Source organism: Canis lupus, chromosome 37, assembly GCF_003254725.2.
Source record: "Canis lupus dingo isolate Sandy chromosome 37, ASM325472v2, whole genome shotgun sequence".
Lineage (NCBI taxonomy): Eukaryota > Metazoa > Chordata > Mammalia > Carnivora > Canidae > Canis > Canis lupus.
Genome location: NC_064279.1, coordinates 1550174 through 1562391, shown reverse-complemented (window position 1 = coordinate 1562391; position 12218 = coordinate 1550174). Strand labels below are relative to the sequence as shown.

At 42.5% G+C, this 12218-nt stretch overlaps 1 protein-coding gene across 2 annotated transcripts in view; it reads right to left on the bottom strand.

Moving 5' to 3' along the window:
• The window catches only part of NAB1 (NGFI-A binding protein 1), a 46001-nt gene that overhangs the window by 23886 nt on the left and 9897 nt on the right, over window positions 1-12218 (bottom strand). For both annotated transcript variants that reach the window (XM_035710827.2, XM_035710828.2), the window contains one exon: window positions 11162-11999. In XM_035710827.2, coding sequence (XP_035566720.1) covers window positions 11162-11980 — 819 coding nt within the window. In that variant the 5' untranslated portion in view covers window positions 11981-11999. Of the gene's footprint in view, window positions 1-11161; window positions 12000-12218 lie in introns of those variants that run through there.

Here is a 12218-nt window from a genome sequence, read left to right as displayed (position 1 = left end):
GGAATAAACTCCTAAGAATAGACTTGTTAGGTCACAGAACACACTAACTTATAAAAGATTCATGTATTTCACCAAGTTACTCTCCAGGAAAATTGCTCCGAATCATAACACTACCAACAATTATATGAAGATCCATTATCCAGAATCAAGCAACACTGATTATTTTATCTTAAAAGCTTTAGAAATCTTATGTATTTTCAGTAATATATGGTTATAATTTATATTTCCTTGACTATAAAACTCAACCTTTTTCTTATATTTTTAAATTATTTTAAAATCTGCTTGTTCATGGCAGTTGCCTGTTTCTTCTATTGCACCATTTTGTTTCTTATGGACTTTATGAATTCTTTATGCATTAGGAGCACTAACTCTATATATGCAGCAGTTTTCTTTTTCATAGTTTATCATTAGTCTTACAGTTTTTGTCTTGGGTGCCATGCACAGAAACTCCCTTCTCACCCTAATAAAATATAAAGGTTCTCCTCTAATTTATCCTAATAGTTTTATTTTTTCCACTTAACTACTGAAACCATTTAAAATGTATTATATGATATCATCATATATCTAACATCCCCCTTTTCAGATTTCTACCTGTAATTTATAGTGGCTAATTCTCAAATAATCTTGCTACAGACAAGGTTAAAATAAACCCAGGGCTTCTATTTTAAACCCACAACTGAATATGAAAGCATAAGAGGAACAATGTATTTTCAGTCCTCTCTCCTTTTCCTAAAGAATCATCAATAGATCAATCTCTAAGTGCTTTTTTTTTTTTTTTTTTTTTTATTTATGATAGAGAGAGAGAGAGAGAGGCAGAGACATAGGCAGAGGGAGAAGCAGGCTCCATGCACCGGGAGCCCGACGTGGGACTCGATCCCGGGTCTCCAGGATCGTGCCCTGTGTCAAAGGCAGGCGCCAAACCGCTGCGCCACCCAGGGATCCCAATCTCTAAGTGCTTTTGAAAGGCACAATGTTACTGGAGCTAAAAGTGAAATGTATTTATTTATTTTTTTTTAAGATTTATTTATTTATTAGAGACAGAGAGACAGAGACACAGGCAGAGGGAGAAGCAGGCTCCATGCGGGGAGCCCGACGTGGGTCTCGATCCCGGGACTCCAGGATCACGCCCTGGGCTGAAGGCGGCGCTAAACCGCTAAACCACCGGGGCTGCCCTGAAATGTACTTTAAAGAATGATTTTCTAAATAAATTTCAATTTCAGCTTAACAGTAGCTACAATGACCTTGAAGACCTTCTCAAGCACCTTTTTATGTAGCCTTTTCTTTCTTGTACTCATACCCTAAAATTAGCATGGAGAACTTCAGATTGTCAGTAAGGTATTTTAACGGACATTTCAGAGGTGTTCCCTTTTGCACAACCACAGAAAAGACTCAACGTAAACCGAAAAATAGTGTTCTAGTATTCCTTCCATCATCCTACCAGAAACCCAAAACACAGCCTTTGTTACTGTATTCAGGCTTCCAAACATCAAAAAAGTAGACTAAGCTCTCCAAGCCCTTAGGGAAACTTCTGGTATTAAAACTGAGGCTGCAAAAATAACTATAGCTCACCCCAAGTTGCAATAAGCAGCTGACTTATCAGGATTCTCCCTCAAAAATGTGTTTTCTGTATTTCATGCTCCAAATTGTTAAAAATTAAATCAGTAACTATTATGAAGATTTTTAAAAAAATTATACAAATACTCTAATACAGTAGTTACTGCAGTACCATACTAGCTTTCTAAAAATTCTAAGTTTTGGGGCACCTGGGTGGCTCAGTGGTTGAGTGTCTGCCTTTGGCTCAGGTCATGATCCTGGGGTCTTGGGATGGAGTCCCACATCAGGTTCCCCACAGGGAGCCTGCTTCTCCCTCTGGCCTGTGTCTCTGCCTCTTTCTCTGTGTCTCTTGTGAATAAGTAAAAATCTTTGGAAAAAAAAATTGTGAGTTTCTAGGGGCACCTGGCTGGCTCAGTGGTGGAGTGAGTCTTGATCCCAGGGCCCATGAGTTTGAGCCCCAGTGTGGGAGCCTATTTAAGATTTTTTTTTTTTTTAAAGAAAAAATTCTAAATTTCTGGGTTTTTTATTTTTTATAAGTAGGCTCCATCCCCAGTATGGAACCCAAGATGGGGCTTGAATTTGACCCTGAGATCAAGACCTGAGCTGAGACCAAGAGTCAGATGCTTAACCAACTGAACCACACAGATGCCTCTGTTTCCAGTTTTGTTAAAAATATAAAATATTCTAATTGGCTTACTTCCTCCTAGTCCTCCTTTTTGTGGCTAAAAATATCAAAATTCCTTTCATATTTTTATGTTAAATAGTTCTTAAAGTTAGCTTTCTATAAGTTATAACTAGACTTAAAGTTTTCTTTATGGTAGTTAAAATCTTTAACAATCAAATGATTGTGACTTTCCATTTAGTCTTGTTAGCATAAAAATGCAATAAGAATGCTGTGTGACAGGGAGGCTCAAAAGGCAATCAAGGCTTTCCTTTCCAGCATATGGAGGGAATGACTGGCTTTCTCACAGAAAACAACTAAAAACGCTGGATAAAATTGGGAAGGGAAAAATATCTTAAAAGCATCAATAAGACGGCAAGACAACAGTTAAGGACTATTCTGGCTAAAATGAATCAAGATGGTATCTCCAAAGGAGTAAGTTGAGGACAGTTGCTAAAACCAGATGGCCCTGAGCTCCAGACTTCACAACCTCACAGGGCTGGTTAATATGGAAAGCGAATAGGAGGAAAAAACCCAAGATCTACCAAAGGTGAAGAGTCTAAGCCCGCCTCCTTCCACAAAGCTAAAATCCCAAACTACTACATACCCACTGTAAGCCTGAATTAGAAATACACTTGTACTCCCAGGAGAATTCAAGGGAAATTACCTGTCTTAAACCCTGTTACGGAGTAGGAGAAAACAAGATACTCCCTTGAGATTTCATAAACCCCAAATCAGCCCTCACATGATTTTCAACCCTAATTCACACTAAGTGGGCTGAGGATTTCTTTCACAGGGTTTTTGAGTTGTATTGTGCAGAAGTCAGGCGCCTGGTAGAAGCAAAAGCAAATAATCTCTAAGAGAATCCATCTTCTTCCTAGGCCTCAAAACATTCCCACAGTTCCAGGAAATAGGAGTTATAGACAGAAATCATAAAACATCCAAAGAAATAAGGCATCAAAAGTAAAAACCAGTAGAAATAAAAAAAAAATTTTTTTTAAAACAGAACAAAGAAAGAAATAACAGCAGAATAAAACCCTCAAAGACTTCTTTTAGAGAAATATAAAAAAAAGTTGAAAATATGATGAAAGGATAATACAGGAAAAAAGACCAAGAAAAACTGAGAAAGCAAGAGAGAAAAAATTGGGGTGGAAGCAAACATAAGATTTCAAAAGCAGACAACAGTCAGTTAACATTGACTTGTAAACCCAACAATGAAAACCAAAAGCCAAGATAATACCTTCAATTAATAAGATAACTGACAAATATAGAATTTGATACCCAAAATGAACAGCAATTAAGAATGAAGGCAAAATAAAGATATTTTTCAGCGGGTTGGGACAGGACAGATTTTGCCATCAGTAGGCCTTCATTAAGAAAATTCTATATCGGGCATTGAGGGCATGTGATGTGATGAGCACTGGGTGCTAAACTTCCTGTTGGCAAATTGAATTAAAATAAAATAAAGAAGAAAAAAATAAAATAAAATAAAGAATATTCTACATGTACTTCAGGCTAAAAGAAACTAATTCCAGACAGTAAATCAGATCTAAAGACAGGGATACTAATACAAAATAAAATAAGGGAGATAAATTCAAAATATTAGCCATAAATAGGCCAAATGTTCCAGTTAAAACACAAAATTTGCCTAGAGTTTTTATAATTCAACTACTGGCATTTTATTTATGAGAGATGTATGTAAAATGGACTCAGAAAAACTGAAAGTAAAAAAGATGGTAAAAAGATGTAACAAGCATAATTACTAACAAATAGAAAACACATGTACTTATATCAGTATCAAAACAGGCTATTGAAGCAAAATGGGTTATTAAAGATTAATACAGTAACTGCAAATTACAAAGAGAAATGGACAACTCCATAATCACAGTAGTTGATCTTCATACACAACTCTTCCTGATAGAGCAGACAAAAAAAGCTGTTAGAAAAAGCTTGTTAAAACAGACACATACAGAACATTCTATCTGCAGAAACACATAGAAAACACTGACCATATACTGAGCCATAACTAAAATCTCAACAAATTTTAAAGTCTTGGCATTATGCAAACCATGTGCTCTGACCACAATGTAATTCAGTTAAAAATCGTTAGAAAAATAATTAAGAAAAGCCCTTATACTTGGAAGTTAAAAAACACTTCAAATAAATCATGGGCAATAAATCATAAAAAGAGAAGTAATCAGAATTGTGGGGAAAAAAACAACTCCATCCCAAAACACTGGGAATTACACTCAATCAACATATAGTGAGAATTTATAGCCTTGATTGCTTACATTAAAAAAGAACAGCTAAAAATAAATAAATAAATAAATAAAAACAGCTTAAAAAAAAAACACAACAATCAATAAGCACCTGACTTAAGTTAGAAAAGAACAATAAAATGAACTGTAAGAAAAGTATCAATGAACACACACATCCACACAGCACAACTAAGAATATCAGCTAAGCCTAAAGTTCCTCCTTCAAAAACATCAGGGGTTGGAAAGCTTTTTCTGTAAAAGATCAGAGAGTAAATATTTTAGGCTTAACAGGCCAAATTGTCTTTGCTATAACTACTGAACTCTGAAGTTCTAGCTCAGCAGCAGCCTCGGGCAATACAGCAACAAACTGGCCTGGCTGTGTTCTAATACAAACTTATCATCAAAATCCAGAGGTGGGCAACATTTGGCCCACAGGCTATAGTTTGCAGACCCCTGAGAAGATAAATAAAACAGACAAACCTCTGGCAAAATTGATCAGGTAAAAAAAAAAAAAAAAGAGAGAGAGAAGGGGGGGGCGCGCCTGGGTGGCTCAGTCAGTTAAGCATCCAACTCTTTGTTTTGGCTCAGATCCTTATCTTATGGTTTTGGGGATTGAGCCCTACATCACACTCTGTGCTAAGTAGGAATGTGCTGAAGATTTTCTCCCTCTGCCCCTCCCCCCTACTCGTGCTTACGCACTCTCTCAAGCAAATACATCTTTAAAAATAAGAGATACATGTACAAATCATGTTAGGTCTTAAAAACTATAAATAACTTTACGATAGTAAGTTTGAAAACTTAGATGAAATGCACATCTTACCAAGATTGACTCAAAAACAGACTAATAATCCTATAACCCATTTTTTAAAATAACAAAAATCACAACATTTCTAGTATTTGATGCTGAAATCTGTGCATTCTAAAAGGTTAGAATAAAGCACCATAACTTATTAATAATGTGTTCGGGTCTATGGGATTCTCTGATTCAACAGTTCTCCCCTCTTAGAACTAAGACTGCTGGACTCCTCTGAGAGCTTCAGCCTTGACTTCTCAACACTACAAGGAAAACTGACCTAAAAGTGGCATATTCTGTGAGCCCAGGTCCTTCTCTTGGTTAACACATGCACTTCAGTTCCTGTAGGATTTCTAGGAAGTCTACAACTCACCCACTGATTGATTCCACATCCTCCTGTTTGCACCTTTTGAGTTCCAGAACTCTTTGGTTGGAAGTTGCTATTTGACACATATTCTATAATGCCGCAGTCCCTACCTGCTTATATTTCTGAATATTCCAAGCTCCTACGTTCTCCACTTCCTTGTTATTCCCAACTTTTAGCTTCTCTCTCCTCATCCATTCACTGATGAAAGATCAGACAACGCGTGCTGCTTGTCTAGCTTACCACATAACACACCTTTGGAGAGAGGAAACATCCTGCCTGCTGGTCCTGTTCCTAATACTTTGGGGGTTTGCTCCTTAGAACCTGCCTCACACCAAAAATAAGTGTGGTTTTAGGCCCAGCCACTCACACTATCTTAATGGTCTGACCCCTATACACCAGGCCATACCCAGCCAGGTCTTTTTTTTTTTTTAAGATTTTATTTATTTATTCATGAGACACACAGAGAGAGAGGCAGAGACACAGGCAGAGGGAAAAGCAGGCTCCACACAGGGAGCCCGATGTGAGACTCGATCCCGGGTTTCCAGGATCACAGCCTGGGCTGAAGGCAGCGCTAAACCACTGAACCACCCAGGCTGCCCCCCAGCCAGGTCTTAAGACCATGGCTGATTCACTGGCTTAAAAAAAAAAAAGCGTTTATTATAACAATGATTAATTTCATAATTCTTTACTGCCTGACATACAGTACCTTTGGAAACAAGTACAACAATGCATACAAGAAAGAGAATTTTATGTACTTTGTCAGAGTTGAAAAAATGTTTTCAGGTGTAGATAACTTCTTAATTTTCATCCACAAACCTATTTATTACAGCTATGTGTCTTGAAAGATTGAAAAAAAAAAAAAAAAAAGAAAGAAAGAAAGATCAAAAGAACAGTGTCCACAAGGTGTATATGAAGAAAATCCTCAAATACTAACAGTGAATTAACAATGAGTCCTATATTTTCTTGTTTGGAAATTGAAGACAAATCTGTATTGTTCTTTAATCTTAGAAATTTAGAAAAACTCATATATTTACTCATTTTATATAGTCAAGTAAGAAAATATAAAATAATATCTAGAAGGTGCATTTAACGTAGTGCCTTCTTTCTTTTAATTATCTCAAGATTTCATAATTTCCATGAAGCTGTTGAATGGTTACTAGTTTGAATGAAGCGTCCTGATTCATAAACATCTATCCTAAACTCTACTTTTGGACCAGATTCATACTTTAGTTACAAATAACAAGTGGTCTAAGTTTCAAAAATACAAGCCACATATTCTAAAGCCCCCACTCCCATATCTCAGCCTACTAGCATTCATTTTGAGAGTTCTCTTATTTTGGGAAACTCATGATAATCTCATTACCTAAATACCATCTGTACCTATTTATCCAAAGAAGCAAAGAACCCTTTAGCATAAGCCAAGTGTGAAATAATTTTTCTATTTTTTAAAAGTAGGTTAGGCCTTAAAAAAGGGGAAAAAAAGCGAGGTTGATTTGGTTTATTAAAGTCATCTCTGTAACATACTTACACTTTCATAAAAATACTGACTCATCTTTGTATTTCATCTGTTATATTTTAAAAATTATATGAAACTAGATTAAAGCATGAAACTAAAATTGCCAACATGTTTTGCCCTTTGTTTTCTATTGATGACCACTATAATGGCCTTTTAGTAGATTCTGCTTATTAATTCAGGGGTCATGAAAAGCATCAAAGTATATCTGAATTATAATGCTAAGTGTATTTTCTAGATCGATTCCTAAATTCTTGTCAGTCAGTCATTGTACGGCAACAATACATACAACAATTGCAAAAGGATATGCCCGAAATAGATCAAATCAAAGATTCACTGTTACTTAAGACATTTACTAACCAATTTCCTTATTTTGAGCTCCAATATGCATTCACATCTAAAAGCATATATTTAAAAAGAGGAGATAATGGAATTGCTGAAAACAAGATTCATGTACAAAAATCAACCAGTGATAATAATTTGAGAAAAAGTGGAAAAAACTTAATTTACAATTATATCCCCCCTACCCCTTTTGAAGATTTTATTTATTTGAGAGGGACAGAGGGAGAGAACAAGCAAGAGCACAAAAGCAGGAGGTGGAAGAAGCAGACCCCCTGCTAAGCAGGGAGCCCCATGTGAAGTTTGATGCCAAGGACGCCAGGATCATGACCTGAGCCAAAGGCAGCTGCCCAACTGACTGAGCCATCCAGGTGCCCCCAATTTTATCCTCTTTAAATCTTATATATTTTCTTTTTTTTAAATTTTTTTTTTTTTTTAATTTTTATTTATTTATGATAGTCACAGAGAGAGAGAGAGAGAGGCAGAGACACAGGCAGAGGGAGAAGCAGGCTCCATGCACCGGGAGCCTGACGTGGGATTCGATCCCGGGTCTCCAGGATCGCGCCCTGGGCCAAAGGCAGGCGCCAAACCACTGCGCCACCCAGGGATCCCTAAATCTTATATATTTTCATATCCTGTATTAAAATAAACTTAAATATATGTAATAGACATTAAACATGCATATATATACTACACAGTATTTAACCTAATAAGAAATATGCAAAATCTATGTGATATATGAATAAAGAACTATAAAATTACTGAGGAATATAAAAGATCTAAATATATACACTATACTACTGTATGGGAGTTTTTGTTACTGTAAATATGTCAGTTTTTCCCAAATTAATCCACACCTTTAAGCAATTTGTAATAAAAATACCAATAGAAATTTGGGGGAAATTTAACCTATGCATTAAAAATTTCATTTTGGGGGGTCCTGGGATTGTGAGCCCCACATCTGGCCCCCTGCTCTGTGGGGAGTCTGCTCATCCCTCTCCCCCTGGACCTCCCCTTGCTTGTGCTCTCACTTGCTCTCAAACACAATCTTTTAATAAATAAATAAAAATTTCCGTTGAAAGGAGAAATAAATGACCCACCTAAAGAAACAGAAGGTACAAAACAAGACTACAGCCTTTCCAGATATCAAAATATATTATTCAGCTATAGTCATTAAAGTAACCCTATACTGGTAAAGGAATAGAGAATTAGACTAATGAAATCAATACGGTAAGATCAATAAATAAATATTACTACATAAAATTAAACTTCCACATGCCAAATGAGTCCAAAAGGTCAAGGGACAAATGATAATCTGGGAAAATGTTTACAACATAAGGCAAAAGGTTAATATCCTTAAAATGTAAAATGTTCTAACAAATCAAATTTTTTACAGGTAAGAAAAACAACCTCAACATTAAAACAAAGGGTAAGGACATAAAATTGGATGTCTGTTATAGATATAAAAGACATTCATCCTCAGTAAGGAAAGCAAATTTGAGCAATGAAAATTTGTCATGTCTTAGATTGGCAAAGATTAAAAAGAATGATAAATGCTGTATTAGGAAGAGTGTGGAGAAATGGATGCTTGTATGTAATAATAAAAGTATAGAAGAAGCGGTTTTAGAATGCAATTGAGCAGTATCGACCAAAATATTAAATGTATATATATTCTTTGGTCCCGTAATTTTACATGTTGGAATCTATTCCATAGGTAAACGTGCACAAGTCTGTCTGTAGAGGAGCACGTATATAATGTTCAGGTACCACCGTACACTAGTATCCAAAAAAATAGAAAGGCCTTAAGGACACCAAGTGAATGATTCAGATAAATTAAAAATGGCACATTCACATTATGGAAAACAGTGCAACCCAGAAATAAAAAAGGTAGCTCTATTTGTATTCCCTTGGAAAGCTATCTGACAGTATACTGTACTGGGAGTATACTGCTAAAATTTCTTTTAAAAAAGAGGAAATTCAGAGGACAGTGTGCCAAATGTGATCCCTTACTTATATACGTAAAGAAAACTATCTGAAAGTTTATAGGTTTCGTTACTTTACATCCTCATGTAAGAACTGAATCTTTGGCAGTAGGCGTATGTTCTCTTCTGTGTTGCAGTAGCGTCCAGGGGAAGATCCGAGGTTCTTACATGGAAGCTACAGTCAACTGGACATTTATTTCTTCCACAGGCTTTATTTCTACAGGATAAACACTCTAAGAAATTCTGCAATAAAATAGCCTTTTTAACTTAAAAAAAAAAATGCATTTGTTTTCCAAGCATGTGGAGGGTGTGTTAGATTCTGAGGATATAAAAATGCACAAGAAGAGATCTCTGCCCCCAAGAAGCCCACAGCATGAGGCGGGGACAGCCTGCCACGCAGGTCAGCCGCCAAGGTGGAGTTACTGGGAGAGGGACGGGAGGGTCGCCCCACGGCGGGAACGCAGCCCAACGACTGGAGCTTGTCCTGACGGACCAGGAGAGACCGACCCGCGGCCTTGTACTCAGGGAGAGTGTTTCTCGACAGAGGCCTACAAACGCCCAGTGGAGGACTCCGAGGTCAAAGGTCAAGCCGACAGCATCTCCAGCCCTAAAAAACACTTCACCGGACCCCGTCTCACTGTGCTGGCTGAGAATTACTTTCAGGTGCCGGTTACTTTTCACAAAAATTTTTTTTTGGTCAAAAAATGTCTACAAAAATGCTTATTTATTTTCCTAAAGGGGGGCGGGGAGGGGGTCCTAAGGCGGCTCCAGGCCGCAGGGAGCCCACCTAGGGGGGCAGGCATCTCTCGATCCTGAGACCCTCACCTGAGGCAAGATCCAGGCTCAGCTGACGCCACCGGGACCCCAGGGGCTTTTTAAATGAATGGTCCGACTGCAAGTCCCAGTTTGTTTCCTGATTGAAAAACAAACGAGGGCGGCCTGGGGGGGCTCAGCGGCTTAGCGCCTGGGATCGAGGCCCGCGTGGGGCTCCCTGTGTGGGGCCTGCTGCTCCCTCTGCCCCCCCCCCACCCCGTCTCTCATGAATAAAATCAATAAAATAGATACAAATTCCGGAGCGCACCGTCAAGACTCTGACAAAAAAAAACAAAACAAACAAACCCACACCGCGTCACGTGCCAAGACACGTCACGTTGCCGCAAGGCTTGGGGCCCGCGGCCGGCAGGTTTGCAGAGGTCGCCCCACGCCGCGGTTGCCGCGCTCCACGCCCGGGGCCCGGCGCACACACGACCACGCCACGCGCAGGCTGCACGGCCCCGCCGAGGGGAGGTTCCGGGTTGCGGCCCTCGGGGCGGAGTCTCCTCGAGCCGAACGGCCCAGCCTCAGAGGCCGCCTCAGCCCCCGCCCCCCTGCACAGCCCTGCGCAGCCTCAGACGCCGCCTCAGCCCCACCTCAGACACCGCCTGGGACCCGCACGGCCCCACCTCGGCCCCGCCTCGGCCCCACCTCGGCCCCGCGCCGCACACCCCCCCCCAGCACAGTCCCGCCTCAGCCCCACCTCAGACACCACCTGGGCCCGGCACAGCCCCGCCTCGGCCCCGCCTCAGCCCCCCTCCCCCCCCCCCCCACGCACAGGCCCGCCCCAGCCCTGCACAGCCGCACCTCAGACACCGCCTCAGCACCCCGTCGCCCCGCCTCAGACCTCCGAGCCGCCGCCGGGGAGCGCGGGCCCTTACCTCGTGCAGCGTCAGGTGCTTCCCGTCCTTCCTCTTGGAGTCGAAGCGGCCGTAGATGGCGCTGTACTTGCGGATCTCCTCCTCCTTGTGCGGGTCGTCGGCGCTCATGTCGAAGATGTGGCCGACCATCTTGGCCAGCTTCTTGTTGCTCCGGAGCAGCTCCCGCACCTCGCCCAGGTCGCTGCGGGGCAGCGTGGCGGCCAGGCGCTCCACGCACTCGGCCACAGAGAGCGCGGCGGCCGCGTCCAGCGCCTCGCCGCCCTCCCTCGGGGACGCGGGGGAGCCCAGGTCGCCGGGGGACAGGCTGGGCTCGCTGTCGGGGCCGCGCGGGCCCGTCCACAGCCGCGGCTCGCCCACGGCCGGCAGCACGAGGCCGCCCGGCGCCGCCGGCCGCCCGGGGCCCGCGCCCTGCACGCACGTGGCCGCGGCGCACTTGGGCGCCTGCGCGTGGGGCTCGCGCGCGCCGCTGGCCCTGTCGAGGCCGCCGCAGGGCACCCCGAGCCACGCCGCGGAGCCGTCGGGCACCTTGTACACGGGGATGCTGCTCACGGGCAGCGACGTCAGCGGCTGGTTGAAGAGGCCGGGGTTGGTGACCCAGTCCCGCAGGGCCTTCTGCAGCCTCCTGACGTGCAGCGGCTTGCTGGCCATGCCCACGAGCGCCATGATCTCCAGGAACTCCTCCTCCCCGGCCTCGCACAGCTGCTGCACGTCATCCCCGCCTTGCTGGATGAAGGCGTCGAAGTACGAGAGCAGGTTGGCCCTCTGCAGTATGCGGTAGAGCTGCAGCTCCCCCAGCGTCCTGGGCAAGGCCGCGGCCATCCCCGGCGAAGCGCGGGACCTGCGGGGAGGAGACAGCACGCTCAGCACCCCGCACCCCACCCCACCCCCACCCCCGGCCGGCAACCGCAGGACTCCCCGGTGCAGCGCGGGGGGCGGGGGGGAGGCCGAGGAGACGCTCCAGCCCCGCCCCCCCCCCACGCGAGGGCCCGGCACTCGCCGCCGCTCAGGCCCAGGCCTCCGCAGAGCTGCTGCCGGTTCAAGGCGAAAAACCTAAAAA